This window comes from Equus asinus, chromosome 21 (genome assembly GCF_041296235.1).
Source record: "Equus asinus isolate D_3611 breed Donkey chromosome 21, EquAss-T2T_v2, whole genome shotgun sequence".
Classification (NCBI taxonomy): Eukaryota; Metazoa; Chordata; class Mammalia; order Perissodactyla; family Equidae; genus Equus; species Equus asinus.
In genome coordinates, this window is record NC_091810.1 from 46,734,304 (window position 1) to 46,754,812 (window position 20,509).

At 37.7% G+C, this 20,509-nt stretch overlaps 1 protein-coding gene across 29 annotated transcripts in view; it reads left to right on the plus strand.

Moving 5' to 3' along the window:
• PBRM1 (polybromo 1) overlaps positions 1-20,509 on the plus strand; it is a 121,920-nt gene that overhangs the window by 61,934 nt on the left and 39,477 nt on the right. For 22 of the 29 annotated variants that reach the window (XM_014868786.3, XM_044754254.2, XM_070493823.1 and 19 more), the window contains 4 exons: positions 983-1,088; positions 4,629-5,271; positions 8,850-9,061; positions 18,177-18,362. In XM_014868786.3, coding sequence (XP_014724272.3) covers positions 983-1,088; positions 4,629-5,271; positions 8,850-9,061; positions 18,177-18,362 — 1,147 coding nt within the window. The remainder of the gene's footprint in view (positions 1-982; positions 1,089-4,628; positions 5,272-8,849; positions 9,062-18,176; positions 18,363-20,509) is intronic. The other 7 variants (XM_070493811.1, XM_070493821.1, XM_070493812.1 and 4 more) reach the window with 1 other exon arrangement.

The following is a 20,509-nucleotide window of genomic DNA, read 5'->3' on the forward strand; positions in this document are numbered from 1 at the left end:
CTTTAATGGACATTTAGGTTGTTTCCATATCTTGGCTTGTTAATAATGCTGCAGTGAACATGGATTGGCGTGCATATATCTTTTCAAGTTTCCTTTGTCTACTTTAACTCTCCCAGAAATAAAGTAACATTTTCACATCATTTATTTCCTTTCTTTTGCTATTATATTTGAATATAAAATAGACACTGAGGGTACTTGTGACCAAAGAAATGGTTTTATCATAGGAGTCTACACTGTCCTCAGTATCATTAGCTAATGTGTCACTTGTCTGCCACGGGTAGAGAAAAAAGCCATTCTTGAGAGAGGTGGCCAAAGAAGAGAGGTCACTTACTCCCTCAGCCCCTCTGCTCTGGTGGCAGTCAGGAAGGACAGCTCTGCAGGGGGTTTGGGAGGAAGCCATTTGGGGGTGAGGCCGTTAGGTGACTACCCTTGTTCTTGGCTACATGTTACCACCGTTGACTCAGTCTTCAGAGAGAGATCCTAAGCAGGGATTGTTGCTTTTCACAGATCACACCAGACTGTGATCACAGACTGATGTTAAATCCCATTTAACAATATTTGAGATATTGCTCTCCAACTATTGGATATTTTTAGTTTTTAATTTTCATTGAGCTAAGTCTGCTACCTTGAGGGTCCAGTTGAAGAGAGATTTATGAAGAAAGCAGCATGTGTAAATATGTTTCAGAATTCTTGTAAAAACTTGCAGTGATTCTACTATGCTTCTACTAAATGGTTCTATTAAAGTTCTCAAATGTTAGCATGTGTGTCTGCACATTAGAATCACCTGGAAAGCTTAAACAACAAACCGGTTGAGGCCTGTACCTACTCCACAGAGATGGGATTTTGTTGCTCTGTAGTGATCTCAAGCTAAATAGTTTTCAACTATCCTAACTTGTGTTTTTAAAACCTCTTTATGGATGTATATCATACTATAATCAAAAGTTTTATAGAAAATAATTTTAAATATGTTTATGGAATATAGGTGTACAATGATGCACATATCCTGGAGAAGTTACTCAAGGATAAAAGGAAAGAGCTGGGCCCACTGCCTGATGATGATGACATGGCTTCTCCCAAACTCAAGCTGAGTAAGTCAGCCTCACACTTTGTTACTCAGTTTAGTCTGCCAAGGATAGATTACTGGTTTACTAAAATAATATTTAATTAATTGGTGAATATATTTGAACTCACATTCCAGCATGGAGTTTCTTCCCTCCTCTCAAGCACTCTCTTCTGTATGTTAAGTAGTTAAACTGTGGAAAATATGTGGGGAATAGAATATAGCATCAAAAGTTTTGTTTCCTTTCTTGAATGCGGCAGACATTTTATAAATGTTAAATAATAAGATATTTTTTCTTTTCTTTTTTTTTTTTGAGGAAGATTAGCCCTGATTAATTTGAGGACAATTAGCTCTTTTTGCTGAGGAAGACTGGCCCTGAGCTAACATCCATGCCCATCTTCCTCTCCTTTATACGTGGGACGCCTACCACAGCATGGCTTTTGCCAAGCAGTGCCGTGTCTGCACCCGGGATCCAAACTGGCAAACCCTGGGCTGCAGAGAAGCAGAACATGCGAACATAACCGCCGCGCCACCGGGCCAGCCTCTGATATTTTTTCTAAATATAATACCAAGAAGAGTGTAGTGGCAGGTTCTTAAAAATATTTTTGTTTGTTTGCTGATTACTAGAATTGAAAAGGAATCCCAGCAGCTCTTCCTAGACAGAACTTGAGAGGTTAGAGACACCCAGCCACTGTGCTGTAGATTAACTCAGCTGTCTTTTGAGTGTGGTCTGTGAATGGTGGTTTTATTGAAAACTGTGAGGGAAGAGAAGACAGCAAAAGTAATTAATAACATTGTGCAAAACAAGAGGTTTCTGCTTTATTTAAAATATATAAATAAAATAAATACCAAGCAAATGATAGTAATGTTGTCAGATATTCTTTAGAACCATATTTGCTGAAAAGGGGGAAGAAAGAACCTGCTTTTTTATATGAAATGACTGTAAACTGAATTTTAGAGTAGCTGTGTGTATGATTTATTGCTAATTGATGATTCCTTCTTATTAAAGCATTTATTTTTCTTCTCATGAAATGGTAAAAGCATATAGAAGGTTTGCAGAAATGAAAATTTTTTATTCTACTTTTTAGGGAGACAGGGCCTTTTAAAACTAGAATTAATTTCTTGAGTTAAGAAACTAATGATAGATAGATAAATACTTTAACAGCAACTATCTGAATATATATAAATACACATATTTTTTAAAGTTCAAGGAAAGGAGATTTTAACGTGTAATGTTAATTTCCTTTTCATTTCTCTATTTTATATTATGAAAAATTTCAAACATGTACAAATATAAAGAATGGTACAGGGGCCAGCACTGTGGCCCAGTGGTTAAGTTGGCACGCTCTGCTGCAGCGGCCCAGGGTTTCACCACTTCGAATCCCGGGCGCAGACATGGCACCGCTCATCAGGCCATGCTGAGGCAGTATCCCACATGCCACAACTAGAAGGACCCATAACTAAAAATACACAACCATGTCCCGGGGGCTTTGGGAGAAAAAGGAAAAATAAAATCTTTAAAAAGAATGGTACAGTGAACCCCTGTATATACGTTACTTGGCATTTATTAAGATTGTGCCATACTTATTTCCTATATCCCTTTTTTCTCTTTTTTTTTGTTCTAAAGTGTTTTAAAGCAAATCCAATCATTTCATTTCATTTCTACATGGTTTAGTGTGCATCTATAAAATATGCAGATATTTTCTTAAATAACCATGAAGTCATTATCACACCTAAAAAAATTAGCAATTTCTCGGTTTCATCTAATACCTGCCAAATTTTCAAATTTTACTTACTGTCTCACAAATGTATTTTTACAGTTGGTTTCTTCAAATCAGGATCTAATTAAGTTCTCTGCGTTACATTTAATTGTTAAGCCTTTAACTCATAATCTAGAGCAGTCCCCCTCCTTTTTTTATCCTAGTGCCGTTGACTCTTTAGAAACCAGGTCACTTTCTTGGACAGTCCCAAGTTCTGGACTAGTCACTTCACTTCTTTGTGATGTCAGTTAACTTTTTCCTTTATTCTCCTTATTTCTTAGAAGTTAACTCGCTAAAGGCTTGATTAGATTCAGTTTCTGCTTGGCAAGGATGCTTCATAATAGGTTTTCTACATTTATGTTGCATCGCATCCTGGGGCAATATCTGGTTGAGGTAGAATCCAAAAAAGGTCCACACATTGCATTTGATTGATATGTCTTTTAATCTGTAAATTCCCCTCTGTCTGTCTCTTTTTTTTTTCATCTTGTAGTTTATTTGTAGAAGAAATTGGGTTTGTGCTAGTGTCCCACAATCTGGGTTTTGCTAATTGCATCTCTTTGCTGTAGTTTAATATGTTCTTTTGTCCTTTGTAGTTCCTGTAAATTGGTGGTTCGAGGCAGAGGCTTGATCAGAGTTAGATTTAGATTTGATCCTTGACCCCTCCCTTTGGCACAAAAACTGACTTCAGAGGTGATATATGGTCTTTCATCAGGTGGCATGTAATATCTGGTAGTTTCTTTTCGTTAATAGCTATTGATGCTCACTACATTGATTCATTAAAGAGATGTAAAATAGTGATAGTTTAATTTATTATTCCTTGCTCATTTACTAGCTGGAATACTTCTATATAGAGAAACTTTGCCTCATCCAATATTTGGTTATTTGTGGTACAGTTTTTTGTGTTTGTTTGTCTTGTTTTATTTTTTGTTTTTTGAAAGGATAAAAGCTAGATATTTTTCCCCTTCATTTACCAGTTTTCAAAATAATGCATTGGTTTACTAATATCCTCCAACATTTACCCAATTGTTTGTTTGTTTTTATATATCATTAAGAACTACTAGATTTAAACATATTACTGGGTTTTAACCCATTGCAGTTATTGTCCTTATTGATGCTTATCTTGTCCCAGGCCAGCTGCTATCTTCTTTTGACATGTCCATGATAAGAAGTCATTGATAGATTCTTTACTGTCTAGTGTTCGAGATATACCAGACTCATCTTGTGCAGACTGGGAATCAGCCATTTGCCAAGAAGCTACTGACATTAGTATTTGAAATCAGTATTACAAAACTATATAGGGGTATACTGCTGCTGGATTGGTTGTCGTTTCCAGGATTTTCAGTGGACAGAGCTAGGAAATTGTGTATTTTATATTTAAAGATAAAATACATAATAAGTTCGTACTCATACCCTGAGTTGAGATTCAAGGCTACAAATTTTTTATTTAATGTCCTGTTTTAACATCTGTATCTCTTTTTCTATTATGATGAAAATCTCGGTTCTCAAGGATACCACAGGTAATGGAATTAGAATGTCACATCTACTCATTTACTTTATTCCACCTAATTCACAACTATCTCAACATAACAGTCCTTACTCTGCCACCAAAAATATGATTACTGAAAACACTTGAAGTTTTTTCCAGTTTTTTCTTTGTCAACAGGATATATATATTTCATTAGAGACGTGGTGACTTCCATATTTAACAAATCACTTGGAATAGTCCTTTTCTTGTGATTATGCTACCAACTGTATACAAATTTAGGTTCATTTATTTTATCCATTTAACATTAAATCTCTTTCTATAGGCAGGAAGAGTGGCATTTCTCCTAAAAAATCAAAATACATGACTCCAATGCAGCAGAAACTGAATGAAGTCTATGAAGCTGTAAAGAACTATACTGATAAGAGGGGTCGCCGCCTCAGTGCCATATTTCTGAGGCTTCCTTCCAGATCTGAGCTGCCTGACTACTATCTGACTATTAAAAAACCCATGGACATGGAAAAAATTCGAAGTCACATGATGGCAAACAAATACCAAGATATAGACTCCATGGTTGAGGACTTCGTCATGATGTTTAACAATGCCTGTACATACAATGAGCCTGAGTCTTTGATCTACAAAGATGCCCTTGTCCTACACAAAGTCTTGCTTGAAACTCGGAGAGACCTAGAGGGAGATGAGGACTCTCATGTCCCAAATGTGACCTTGTTGATTCAAGAGCTTATCCACAATCTTTTTGTGTCAGTCATGAGTCATCAGGATGATGAGGGAAGATGCTACAGTGATTCCTTAGCAGAAATTCCTGCTGTGGATCCCAGCTTTCCAAACAAGCCTCCTCTTACTTTTGACATAATTAGAAAGAATGTTGAAAATAATCGCTACCGGCGGCTCGATTTATTCCAAGAGCATATGTTTGACGTATTGGAAAGGGCAAGAAGGATGAATCGGTATGTTTTCAAAGCCATTTCTTTTTGAGAAAGTATGATATTTAAGGCAAAACGGAAGAAAAAATTCTACTTTGATGTACTATTTTAGTTGAGGTATGTGATTACAGTTGAGGGGATGCTGTTTTGAATTCTGATTAGCCAAGACTTCTAGAGAGCAAGTATATTCTTTGAAGGAGAGAAGGCATACTACTAAATCACCTATAGGGACAATGAGAAGAAGGAGTAAGACAAAATTAAAGATCTGTTCAAAAGCATAAGCTCTTAAAATATAGCCTTTCACAGAACACGTTCTTTTAAAGGATAAAATGCTTATAATTAGAAGTAGTAACATGATTTTATTTTAGAGTTTGAGTTCAATCCAAGCATGCTTTAAATAAATTAAAATAGCTCTAAGGTATTTATTGATCTCTAAGGTTAAAATGATTTAAATTTGATCACCATTTCAAGTACCTAAAAGAGCTTCTTTTGTTTTAATCTCAGATTTCTTGCTTTAAGTGACTTCTACAGACATTAAATGTTCTTTTTCTTTTTTTTTTAAGATTTTATTTTTCCTTTTTCTCCCAAAGCTCCCTGGTACATAGTTGTGTATTTTTAGCTTTGGGTCTTTCTAGTTGTGGCGTATGGGATGCCGCCTCAGCATGGTTTGAGGAGTGGTGCCATGTCCACGGCCAGGATTTGAACTGGTGAAACCCTGGGCCGCTGAAGCAGAGTGCGCGAATGTAACCACTTGGCCATGGGGCCAGCCCCTTGTTTGTTTAGTTTTTTTTTTAAAGATTTTATTTTTCCTAAATGTTCTAAAAGAAGCAGTCAAATTTAAATTTCCATCAAACTTAAATTCCTTTCTAATTTTGCTCTGTGGTATATCTTTGCCACACAATGATAGTATACTTAATTGATAAAACATTTTCAATTCAGCAATAACAGTGTGTCTTCTCTGTGCTCTTGGAATCACTTGGGGCAATATAAAAAGTTAAAGATACAAACTCTGTCTTCCTGGAGCTTACGGTATCATGCTGAGAGCCAGACCTTTAGGCAGTGGGTGTGAGGTAGTTCCCACTGGGGAATCTGTGAAGCCTGCATTTGCTATGGATCTTGAGAGGAGAATTAATAGTACTTTTGCTGTACCTATTAAGCACCTGCTCTTTGTAAAGCACCATGCTAAGCACTTTATATAGGTAGTCTGTAACCCTTATAATAGCCATTCTAGGTAGGTGATAATCTTCCCTGTTTGTGTAAGAAGAATTGCACAGACAGAGGCAAGTTGCCCAAAGTCACACAACTAGTAAGTTGGCTGGCTCATCTTGTTCCGCACTGTAGAGGGCTGCTGCTGAGCCAGTCACCAAGACACCATTCATGGAGAACAGCCATGAATGATAAGCCTTGGGTTCTGTGCTCTAAGAGCTTGAAGTCTGATGGTTGGCACAGAACCTATGCTTAGGGAAAAATAATTCCAGGCATGAGACAACATATAACAACTTAATATTTAGTAAAGATGGTGGAGTAAGGAACTCTGCACTGGAGTTCTAAAAAGGCAAGAAGCATCAGAAGAATGGGAAAATGGGTGGGATTCAGATAGGCCAAGCAGCATAAGTAAAAGGCATAGGGTTAGGAAATGTATATGGTGTGTTCAGGAGACAGGTGGCGTTTGGGTCAGATTGGAGAGGCCCTTGAGTGACATATTTAGGAAATAGTCCTTATTCTTCAACAGTAGAGAGAGAGAGAAAGAGAAAGATGGGGGGACATCTTGCAGTCAAAATCTGCATTTATTCATTTATTATTTTCATTTATTCAACAAATATTTATTGAGTGTCTCTGCCAGTTATGAATACGTTCTGGTTGCATGGGATACACCAGTGGACAAAACAGACAAAGCCTGCTTTCATGGAGCTTAGACTTCCGTTCTTGTTCTCAGTTTACTTAAATAGTTGTGATGTCTAAAGTCACTCCTCTCCCCGCCGCCCATCATATCTTGGGGTTAGTTCTGTGAATCTTCCAAAGTTCATTTCTCTCTTAGATTGTTAGCAACTTCGTTTCTGACAGCTTCGCTGAAGTTTGATACTCTAGTGGTGGGTGTCAGCAGGAGGCCAGCTGGGCTTGCTACATTGCCACAGTCCCTTGACCAGAATGTCTTCATAACTGCTGCTTAGACTTTGTCTGTGGTTATCTTATGAATAATTTTTCAGGCCTGGTATTCTTAGTAGAATTATATGTAAGCCTCCCTCAGAGCATAGTGGATTAGAGGTAGTAATAAAATTTCTTTCAGTCTAAATTCTGAAGTTTATTTTGTCTAGTCCTCTGATTTTATAAATGAGGAGAATCTTTAAAAAGTTTTCAGGGGCCGGCCCTGTGGCTGAGTGGTTAAGTTCACGTGCTCTGCTGCGGCGGCCCAGGGTTTCGCCAGTTCAGATCCTGGGTGCGGACATGTCACCGCTTGTCAGGCCACGTTGAGGCGGCATCCCACATGGCACAACTAGAAGGACCTGCAGCTAACCTACTACAACTGTGTACTGGGGGGCGGGGTGGGGGTGGTTTTGGGAGATAAAGCAGAAAAAAAAAAAGAGATTGGCAACAGTTCTTAGCTCAGGTGGCAATCTTTAAAAAAATTTTTTAAATTTTTTTTTAAAAAGTTTTGAATATGACACAGATCTTTTTTTTCTATTTTTTACCATGTTGCCTCTGGCTGGTTCCCCAGAATTATGTAGTTATTTCTGGGAGACTAAAATGAACACTTACTCTGAGACCTGTAACCATTAGAGGATGCCCTGATGACCTTGCAGATTAGGTTTACATATTCACTGAGTCCTACTAGCCTAGAGGAACAAGATATAGATCCAAAGAGAAGAAAGTGGACAATGCCTAAATCTTTTGTTGCAATTTTATATAATGTGTTGTTCCTTCAATTAAGAGAAAGTAAAAATTAATCCAAAGATGAGATGCAAGTAAGTGTTACACATGGTATGGAGCCTTAATATAGTCCTTGATTCTGGAAGCCCCCTTGGGATGCCACAATCAACTGGTGCATGTGCCATGTTTCTCCCCAGGAAACTGTATGAGGCCTTTCCTTTTACATGGGCTGTACACAGAGTGAGCATTAAAGAAAAGGAAACTGTGGGGCCAGCTTGGTGGACCAGTGGTTAAGTTCACCTGCTCTGCTTTGGCGGCCCAGGGTTTTGCCAGTTCAGATCCTGGGCGGACATGGCACTGCTTTTGAAGCCATGCTGAGGCGGCATTCCACATAGCACAACCAGAGTCACTCACAACTAGAAGATACAACTAGGTACTGGAGGGCTTTGGGGAGAAGAAGAAGAAGGGAAGAAAAAAAAACATTGGCAACAGATGTTAGCTCAGGTGCCAGTCTTTAAAAAAAAAAGGAAACTGGTGGGCATGATGCTCACCAAGGTAAGGTGATGCTTCAGATTCTGTTCTAACAAATTTTGAAGAGATACCCTTAGAACTGTACAAAAGTACCCTTGCATCAATTCACATGTTAAAGAAGCGTTTAATAGAGTTTAACATATAATTAAAGTGTTGGGAAAAAACAGCTTGTGTGCCAGTGTATACTCTTGATGCCGTTACAGGACAGATTCTGAAATATATGAAGATGCAGTAGAACTTCAGCAGTTTTTTATTAAAATTCGTGATGAACTCTGCAAAAATGGAGAGATCCTACTTTCACCGGCACTCAGCTATACCACAAAACATTTGCATAATGATGTGGAGAAAGAGAAAAAGGAAAAATTACCAAAAGAAATAGAAGAAGATAAACTAAAGCGAGAAGAAGAAAAAAGAGGTTGGTTTCTTTTCATTTTATTAAATATGAAGACATTGTATTCTCTTCTAGTTGGTCTCATAATTAGCTGTGGGGAAGAGTCTTGTTTGTGTAAATGGGACTCAGGGTGTTGATTCTTTCAGAATAGATATGGTGAGATGGAAATGTTTTTATCATTATCAATTTAATCATCAGACTGGAAAAGATAGGAAGTTACGTGTGACACAGCTGTTATCCTAGTATTTTGGGAACAGAGTTAATTAATTCACAAGTGTGGAAGCTTAATACCTCTTAATACTATTGGTAGATAAAAACCTCAGGGGCCCAGCCTGGGCTGAAAGCATTCTCAGCAGTGAGTGCATAAAGGTTCTGCCCCATCATTCAGTAGCATGGCTTTCTTTGTACAGACTCTGGGTCAGATAAGTAGATATTTTGGTTGAACCACATAACTAGGAGGAAATTTTTATTGTATCAACCTAAAAGTGTTACTTTGAGTCACTTGCCAGAGTTCAGAAATATTTTGACAGTGGTAACTTTTATTAGAAATTTGATCATTTCTGGGGGCTGGCCCCGTGGCCGAGTGGTTAAGTTTGCGCGCTCCGCTGCAGGTGGCCCAGTGTTTCGTTGGTTCGAATCCTGGGCGCGGACATGGCACTGCTCATCAAACCACGCTGAGGCAGCGTCCCACATGCCACAACTAGAAGGACCCACAACGAAGAATATACAACTATGTACTGGGGGGCTTTGGGGAGAAAAAGGAAAAAAATAAAATCTTTAAAAAAAAAAAAAGAAATTTGATCATTTCTGATGAAGTTCAAATTCACATAGATACCTAGAATACATGACTTTCCTGGAGTTATATTAGTTGTTAGCATCAGTCAGCTCCTTAGGGTTTTTTTCCTTAGGCAGGAAAACAAAATAAGTTGATTTGAAGCAAATTCTCATAAGCAGTGGCATATGCAAAAAAAGAAGACAAAGGAACCTGTTTGGTGAGAATACTAATTTTATCAGCATAGGGCTAGCTGCAAAAACCAGCAGCTTTATTGCCAGAGGGATGTACTCATTCAGGATGGTGAGTGTTGTGAGGGGAGGGTGAGGAAGGGGGTCCCTGTCTTTGCCAGCTAAAAGTGGTTGATGAAGAAATAAACGAGTAAACCTGCAGCTTTGCTAGCCTGACCTGACAGTTGGGGTTGAGGACTATCCTGGAAATTAGCCATAGAAGGGCTGAGATAAGCTCTCCACACATTCTCGGCTGACTGGAAAACTACGAATGTACAAGGGAGATGCAAGAACATGGTGAAAAGCAAAATGCAAGGGATATTTGAAAGTTGATTACAACTTTGAATGCATCCCCCAAGCCACATATGGATCAATCAGCAGAGGGTGAATCCTTCCTTACATGTTTGAGATGCTTGAGTACAATCTTCACCTAAATCCTTGACTGACCCTTAGCTCTGCAGACTTAGGAGCAACCCCTCATGTCGTGTGTCCTAGTATACTTGTAATGGGAGTCTCAGAGAAGAGAAAGAAAGGGGGAGAAAAATATTTGAAGACATAATGGCTGAAGACTTTCAAATTTGATAAAAAACATTAACCTACAGCTTCAAGAACACCAAATAAGAAAACACAAAGAGAACCAAATCTAAATACATCATAATCAAACTACTAAAAGAGAAAATCTTGAAAGCAGCAAAACTACTCGTCATGTCCAAGAAAACAGTCATATGATAATGGCTTATAAGAAATAATGGAGGCCAGAAAGCAGTGGAATGATATTCAGAGTGCTGAAAGGAAAAAAACTGAACGAAGAGTTGTGTATCCAGTGAAACTGTCCTTCAAAAATGAAACTGAAATAAGACATTCCCAGATAAAAAACAACTGAGAGAATTCACTGCTGGCAGGTCTTCTCTATAAGAAATACTAAAGGAAGAGTTTCGGGCCAAAACAAAATGACAACAGATGGTAACTTGGATCCACAAGAAGGACTGAAGAGTACTGGAAATGGTAAATATGTGGGTAAATATAAAAGACTGTATTTATTTCACTTTTCTTAATTTCTTTAAGAAACATTAGGTTGTTTAAAGGAATAATTACAACACTATTATTAGGTTTATAACTTATAAAAGTAATATATGTGACAGTAATAGCACAAAGGAATGGAGCTATATTGGAACAAAGTTGCAGTATTTAGTGAAATTAAGTCAGTATTAACCTAAAGTAGATGGTGATAAGTTAAAGATGTGTATTGTAATGCCTCTGAAAACAAATAGCAAAAAACATCAACACAGAAATTAAAATGATACCCCAAGAATATTTGCTTAACACAAAAGAGGGTAATAAAGGAGGAAAAGAGAAAAAAGAGACATAAGACATAAAAAATAAATAGCAAAATGGCAGATATCAATTCAGTCATATCAGTAGTTACATATTGTAGATAGACTAAATGCTTCAATCAAAATGAAAAGATTATCAGACTGAATTTAAAAAATAAGATCCAACTATATGCTGTCTATAAGAGACTCATTTTAGATTCAAAGACACAAATAGATTGAAAGGAAAAAGAGGGGAAAAGATATACCATTGCAAATAGTAACCGTAGTGAGTTGGAGTGGCTGTATTAATATCAAATAGACTTTAAGAGAAGAAATATTACTAGAGACAAAGAGAGACATTTCAAACGTTAAGAGGGTCAAGACATTGTGAACATATAATGCTTATAATGTATATACCTCTAACAATAGAATCTCAAGATACATGAAGCAAAAAGTAACAGAATTGAAACAAGAAATCATGCAACACTATAGTCTCAATACTCCTTTCTCAGCAATTGAAAGACCAACTAGATGCAAAATCAACAAAAATATAGAAGACTTGAACAGCACTGCTATGGACTGAACGTTTGTGTCCCCCCAAAATTCATATTTTGGAGCCTAATCTCCAATGTGATGGTATTTGGAGGTGAGACCTTTAGAAGGTGATAAAATTTGGATGCTGTCTTGGAGGTGGAGCTACCACAATGAGCTTGGTGCCATTATAAGGGGATGAAGAGCCAGAAGACAGCTGTCTATGAACCAGAGAGTATGCTCTCACCAGACACAGTTCTGCTGGCACCTTGATCTTGGACTTCCCAGCCTCCAGAACTGTGAGAAATGAAAGTTTGTTGTTTAAGCCACCCAGTCTATGGTGGGTTTTCTTATAGCAGCCTGAACTGAATAAGACAAGGACTGTCAACCACCTTTACCTGATACGTGTAAAAACGCTACACCCAGTGACTGCAGAGTTCATGTTCTTGTTGAGCATGCATGGAACATTATCTAGGATGGACCATATGGTAGGTCATAAAAGAAGTTTCAGAAAATTTAAAAGAACTGAAATCATACCAAGTATGTTCTCTGAGTACAGTGGGATTAGATTAGAAATCAGCAACAGAAAGAAATCTGGAAAATCCCCAAGTATTTGGAAATTAGGCAGTATACTTCTAAATAACCCATGCACCAAAGAAGACATCACAAGGGCAATTAACAAATCTCAAACTGAATGAAATGAAAACACACATGTTAAAATTTATAGGATATAGCTAAAGTGGTCCTTAGAAGGAAATTTATACTTTTAAACACATATTTAGAAAGGAATACAGATCTAAAATAAATCTATGCTTCTACCTCAAGAAGTTAGAAAAAGAGGAGCAAATCAAACCCGAAGTAAGTAGAAGAAATAGTAAAAATCAGAATGGAAATCAGTGAAAGAGGAAACAGAAAATGCCAGTGCTATACCGAGTATGACATTGGGACCACCCATGTTGTTTCTACTGACAAAATTTTGTATACTTGAAATTTTTTTTTTAAGTTGAAACTTTTCCTGGCAATGCAAAATTAGTGACAGCTGTTCCTTGAATTACTCTAAAGTGGTTCTCAAAGTATAGCCTCTAGGCAAGCAGCAGCAGCAGCATCTGAGAACTTGTTAAAAATGCAAATTCTCTGGTCCCACTCCAGATCTACCAAGCCAGAGACTCTGGAGGTTGGAGCCAGCAGTCTGTGTTTTAACAAGTCCTGTAGGTAGTTTTGATGCACACTTACGTCTGGGAATCTCTGGTCTAAGGCCTTGAATTTAATGAGTGGAAGAGCAGGAACTTAATGGCACCTGCCTTTCTCCTTGGTGGATTAGCAATGATGTGTGAACCCATTACCTGTTGCGGTGATGGATTCTAGAGAAAAAGCAGTACTGATATTTTAAAGACTATTGGTCACTGCCCTTGATTGATCCTTAGCTACCAGAAAATATTTCCAATGACTTAATTTATGAAGAAGACCTATGGTAGAAAAGCAGAGCCACATAAAGAAAAAGACAGTAGGAGATTTTCATTCCTATCTCATCACTGTGCTTATCTCATGAGCTTAGGGCCCTTTGCTGACTCGAGGAAAGGGAGCCCTGCTACATGGAGCTGCTTTCTGAGGCTGCCAGAGCATCCCTGTTAATACCTCTTTTTTCCCTCTAACTCAGACTATATTTCCCATCATTATGACTAGAAGTGGGTAAGAAGTAGTGCTTTGCCTTAGAATGTGAAGTCAGCACTGGAAGGACTGAATAGGAAAGGCTATAGAAGCAGGGTACTCTGAGGGTTATTGTAACTAGTTATTTCTAGTCATGAGAGAACTGTAGTCTGCTTCACATCATCCTGTGTCAGGTTATGTTATGAATATTAAAATACAGCAAAACACCAGAAAGTAGGATAGTGATTGTGTATGTCAGTCAGCCCTGTCTGTCTTTAAGCCATAAGAGGAGGTTTCTTAATAATCACTGGAAATTGAGGGAAACTAGAAGATTTCACATACTGTGTTTTTCTATTAAATACTAGAACTAACTACTCATACAGGGCTAAGTAAGCAAAGGTAAAACAACATAGAGGCCTTTCACTTGAACATGGCAGATTGTACACAAGCTTCTACTGCTATTCCTTCCCAAAACACCTTTAAAAGGATGGGAAGAGGATTTTAAAACAAAACAAAAGACATAAACACAAAAGCATTCCCCTCCCTCAAAAAAAAAAAAAAAAGAAAACAATGGAGTGGGTGATGGCAGTTAAACTTTGGAAGGTAGAAAATGGATGGAAAGTTGCTAATACTGGCTTTAATGCCAGCATCAGATGAAGACTTTAAGCAGGCCAGTTCCTTTCTAGAATGGTATGGGGATTAGAACGCCAGATACTCCTGAAAATGGGGGTGCAGATCACTCCCCAACCCTTCCTGTAACTGTCCTAAAGAGTCTAGACTAAGGGACACCAGGTAGACCTAAGGGTAGGGATACAATTCTGAAGAGGTAGGTTGTGAGAAGATTTATACTAAATAGACCCCTGGCCCTCTTAACTACTTAACCTGTAGAATGCTGATAGTCAGGCTCATAGTTCTGAGACAGGAGATTTTTCTTTTGAGAAGTGGACCCGGCAATGAGGAAAACTATACATAATATCATCTGGAGGTCACCAGTGAAATCCATCAGGGTTAGCTCTGTGTTTGTATAGAGAGCGTCTAATCAACTTTTTTAGTGTTTCACTTTTAAATAGGAGCAGCGGGTATTTATTTTAAATAGGACCAAATTGTTTAAGGAAAATCTCTCAGATGTAAGAGAACAAAACAAAAATAAAAAAGGACCTTGGAGGAAACAAAAAAAGTGAAAGCAGGAGAAAATGTTTTTTAGAAAACTAAATTAAAATTTCGACTTTCAGAGAGATGACAAGCTATTGCACCCATAAAATAAAAATAGGAGGCCATAAAAAATAAACATTCACAGAACAGAAAATTTCTTGCAAATTAAAAATATGACAAACCCACAGAATGAGAGAAAGAATGCACAAATCGTATATCTGATAAAGGTCTAGTATCCAGAATATATAAAGGATTCCTACAGTTCAGTGACAACAAAACACAATTCAAAAATGAGCAAAGGATTTGAACAGATAAATCTCCAGAGAAATTATACAAACAGCCATAAGCACGTGAAAAAATGTTCAGTGTCTTTAATCATTAGGGGAATGCAAATCAACACTTTAGTGAGATACCACTTCATACCCTATATCCAGAAAAGGGGGAAATAACAAGTGTTGGTGAGGATATGGAGAAATTAGAACCCTCATACATTGCTGGTAAGAATGTAAAGTGGTGCCTCCACTATGGAAAATAGTTTGGCAATTTCTTAAAAAGCTAAATATTGAATTACCGTATGATCCATTAGTTCTACTCCTAGATATATACCTGAAAGAAGTGAAAGCAGGAACTCAAACAGATACTTGTATACCAGTGTTCATACCAGCATTCTTCACAATAGGCAAAAGGAACAATCCAAGTGTCCATCAACAGATGAAAGGATAAACAAAATGTGGCATACAGTCATACACCAATTTATGACATTTCAGTAAACAACGGACTGCATACTCAACAATGGTCCCATAGGATTAGTACCATATAGCCTAGGTGTGTAGTGGTCTAAGGTTGGTATAAGTACACTCTCTGATGTTCACACAAGGACAAAATTTCCTAATGATACATTTCTCAGAACTTATCCCCATCATTAAGCATCACATGACTGTATAAATACAATGGAATATTAGTCCACCATAAAAAGTATTGAAGTCCTGACACATGCTACAACTTGGATAAAGCATGAAAACATTATGTTAACTGAAATAAGCAAGACACAAAAGGACATTTTATATGATTCCACTTGTATGAGGTAACTAGAACAGCAAATTCGTAGAGACAGAAAGTAGATTAGAGGTTACCAGGACTGGGAGGAGGAGAGATGAGGAGTTATTGCTTAACGGTTGCAGAGTTTCTGTTTAGAGTAAAGAAGAATTTTGGAAATAGTGGTTATGGTTGTACAGATTGTGAATGTAATTAATACCACTGAATTATACACTTAAAAATGGTCAAAAATGGCAAATTTTATGTAATATATATTTTACCGCAATTTTTAAAAATTAATAACATACCAAGAACTATTGAATTCTACACTTTAAATAGGTGAATTGTGCAGTGTGTGAATTATATTTCAATAAAGCTATTTAAAAAAATGATAGCGGGGGGATAAGATTGATGTTGCTTAAGGGTACGAACTTGCAACAAGTGTGGTAAATAAGCCATAGAGATCTAATGCACAGTATAATGAATATAGACAACAATATTGTACTATAATTTTGTAATGTGATAGATATCACTGCAATGGCAACAGTATATAAATGTATCAAAGTAACATACTGTACAACTTAAATTTATACAATATGTCAAATTTATTCAATAAAAAAGTTTGTTTTTAAATGATAGCAGAAAGGAAATATTTAGAAAGGGATTAGAAGATAAAGTTGAAGAAATCTCCAAGGAAGTAAAACAACAACAAAGAGAAATAAAGAAAGAAAAAGATAACTAAAAGATAAACCCAGGAGGCCTAGAATCCAAATAACTGCAGGACACACTTCCGCTAAGCTTTCTGCCACTATATTAGGAACCCCATTCCTTCACTTTCCAGTACCATTTTCTTCATTCCTTTCTGAGCCTTCAGCTGCCAAGTCTTTAATGCCCATTTCTCTGCTAACAGTTTAGTCAGGGCAACCTAGGCTTTTTCTGTCATACTCCTCAAAATTCTTCCAGTCTCTGCTTACTACTGAATTCCAAAGTCACTTCCATATTTTTTAGATATTTGTTACAGTAACACTTCTCTACCAGGTACCAAAATCTCATTTAAATATCATCAGCTTAAAAATCCAAAATATTATTTAAATCATCTAAATTAGGTGTATGGGTGAGGCTGTGGGATTTATCCATCCTGGGACACAACTCCTCTCCATCTGTGGACTTGTGAAACTAAAGAAATAAATTCTCTGTTGCTACAGTATAGTGATGAGTTATGAGTAGGATAACAGTTAGAGACATTTCCATTCAAAAAGGGAGAAATGGAAGAAAAAAGAGTCATCAATTCCAAGCAATTTCAAATCCAGCTGGGCAGACTCCATTAGGTTTCAAGGCCTGGAAATAGTCCTCTGCAACTCAACACTGCCCTCTGAAGCATCCTTTGTCATGAAAGGTAGCACATGTTTGCGGCTGAGTTGTTTTATCAGTTCCTGTCTCTAGAATTTTTAGGTTTAACAGTCTTCTTGCATTTTGTAGTCCTTCTGTCCCTTTCCATCCAGTTGACAGTATTCCTGCTGGTATAAAATTCTGAAGAATCTTGTGAATCTGCTGCATGTGTCACAGGGATTCATTTGATTAATCAACTACTAGAAAACGTTTTCTACCAAAATTGGCAAAACTTTTTTAAAAATTATAACACCAGTGTTAGAGAGGGAGTGGAGAAACAGATTCCTTGTAGCCAAACAGTGAAGGACTTAAATTGACATGGACTTTTGGGGGTCAGTTTGAAATATGCATTTAAAAAACATTTGAAATGCTTGTTTTCAGCTGTTCCATTTATGGAAAATTATCCCAAGGAAGTAATCAAAGATATGGGCAAAGCTTTATCCTCAAAAAAAAAACTATGGTGTTTTCAAATGATGGCTTGTACAGGAGCCATTAAAAAGTCTTATTTAACAAAAATAGAAGTCCTGAAAAGCATTTAGTCTCAGGGGAAAGGTTTATGATATATTAAGTGTATACATATATAGTTTACAGTATATTATATGTATATATAATACAGTATATTATATTTCCTCAATTCTAAGATTCTATTACTTGTGACATATCCATGTAATAACTGTTAGGGGAAAAAAAATTCAGGCATTAAGATGGAGAGGATGTACATATGAGACTATCTCTAGGATTATGTGATTTACAAGTGACCTGTTTTCTTTTTTATACCTTTCTGTATCATCCAGAATGACTACAAGGAGCATATGTTATTATGGTGATTATTTTTATTCTGTAGTTCCTTTGTTTATTTATGTATATATTTAAATTAATGGCAGTTGGTTGTAATTCAAAAAGGCAATTTTGAGTAGAGGCTGTTGGGAATGTGGATATCATACTATTTGTCCTGAATCCTGCCTTTGAATGTCTAGAAAAGAATTAAATGTATTAGTATGTGTTGTTTGAATCCTACTTCTGATTCCAACATCCCTTAAATGAGAACTTTTTTCTCTTTTTTACCTAAGAAGCTGAAAAGAGTGAAGATTCCTCAGGTGCTGTGGGCCTCTCAGGCTTACATCGCACATACAGCCAGGACTGCAGCTTTAAGAACAGTATGTACCATGTTGGTGATTACGTCTATGTTGAGCCTGCAGAAGCCAACCTACAACCACATATAGTCTGTATTGAGAGACTGTGGGAAGATTCTGCTGGTAAGTTTGTTTTAAACTGAAGGACAGATTGGTGAGATGTGTCTATTTTACTCCTCCTTGGTCCTCAGGGAAGAAAATTGTAACTCAGACATTTTATGTCTTCCAACAGTAGTTGTTCTACAATGTATCAGTAAATATAATTAAGCCCCCACTATATGAAAAACATAGGATCTAGCAGTGGTAGTTGAATAAAAAGAAATGCAACTTCCTGAAGTCTAGTTGAGACTGATATTTATTAAAATGCCATTTCATTCACTGATATTTATTAAAAATACACTATGAGCCAGAGGGAGTGACATCAGCATCATGGTGGAGTGAGTTCTTCCCTTAGACTCCACCCCCTAAGATGCAATCAAAAGGACATTCATAAACCAACAAAGGACATTCATACAACACAATAGACGTGTGAGATCCACACAGCCATATGTCTGAAGGTGGAAGTGCTGGACCCTACAGGAGGCAGTGGAAGGAGATAAGGGGGTATCCCCTCCCTCCCCCAACCACAGTGATCTAGGGCATAGGACCATGCGTGGCCCTAAGAGGAGAGGGGGTAGAGTGCAGCCCTACACAGGAACACCTTCGCTCTCCAAGTTCCCTCCCAGCCAGTGGGAAAGCTCCATATAGAGGAAGCAAAGCAGTCGCGGGGTCATATTCACAAAGCCAAATAGCCCAGGAGGGCAGATAGCAAGGGCAAAGTGAGAGTGCCCCTGGGATCGCACATGAGAGAAATCGCTCCTCCCCTTGCCTGGCTTATGGGTTCCACCAGTCAGCCAGAGCAAGGGACTCCCTCCAGAGGGCCAGCACATACAGTGTGTAAAGCAGCTGCAGCAAGTGGGCAAATGGAGATGGACTCTGTCAGCATAGCTACCAAAGGTCAGGCACAGCTGCCAGGGATCGAGGCAGGCTCAGATTACACAGCTGCTGCCCCTGCCTCCCCGCAGTGGTGGCAGATGGAATCTGAAACCAGGTATTTCTACTATGTAAAGGCACATATCCACCCCACAGAATAGAATGAGGTATATTAGCACTCCAAACCAGAAGGAAAATGACAAGCACCCAGAAATAAATACTGAAGGCACAGAAATTTGCAATCTAAATGATGGAGAATTCAAAACAGCTATCATAAAAAACTCAATGAGTTACAAGAAAATTCAGAAACACAGTTCAGTGGAATCAGGAATAAAATTAATGAACAGAGGGAATTTTCACAAAACAGATTCAAACTCTAAAGAAAAGCCTATCAGAAATGTTGGAGATGAAAAACACAATGAATGAGATAAAGAAAAATCTGGAGTCTTTGAAGAGCAGAGCTGATATTATGGAGGACAGAATTAGCAATTTAAGACAGAAATATAGAAATGTGTCAGATGCAGGAGGAGAGAGAACTAAGAATAAAAAGAAATGAAGAAATTCTTTGAGAAATATCTGGCTCAGTTAGGAAATGCAACATAAAGATTATAGGTATTCAAGAGGGAGAAGCAAGGGAGCAAGGAGCAGAGAGCTTGTTCAAAGAAATAATAGCTAAGAACTTCCCAAACCTGGGAAAGGAGCTGGAATTACAAGTAAAAGAAGCTAATAGAACTCCTAAGTACATCCATGTAAAAAGACCTTCTCCAAGGCATATATTAGTAAATCTGGCAAAAGTCAGTGACAAAAAATATTAAGGGCAGTGAGGCAGAAGAAAATAACCTACAAAGGAACCCCTATCAGGCTTTTAGTGGATTTCTCAGCAGAAACCTTACTGGCTAAGCGAGTGGAGTGATATATTCAAAATTCTGAAAGACAACTTTCAGCCAAGAATACTCTATTCAGTGAAAGTATCCTTCAAATATGATGGGAAAATAAAAACTTTCCCAGATAAAGAAAAACTGAGGGAATTAATCGCCACAAGACCCACCCTACAAGAAATGATCAAGGGAGCCAGTCCCTTGGCCAAGTGGTTAAGTTCACACGCTCTACTTCAGCAGCCTGGGCTTCACTGGTTTGATCCTGGGCATAGACCTATGCACCACTCATCAAGCCATGCTGTGGCAGTATCCCATATAGAAGAACTAGAATGATCCTACAACCAGGATATACAACTATGTAGTGGGGTTTTGAGGAGAAAAAAAAGAGGAAGATTGGCAACGGATGTTAGCTCAGGGCCA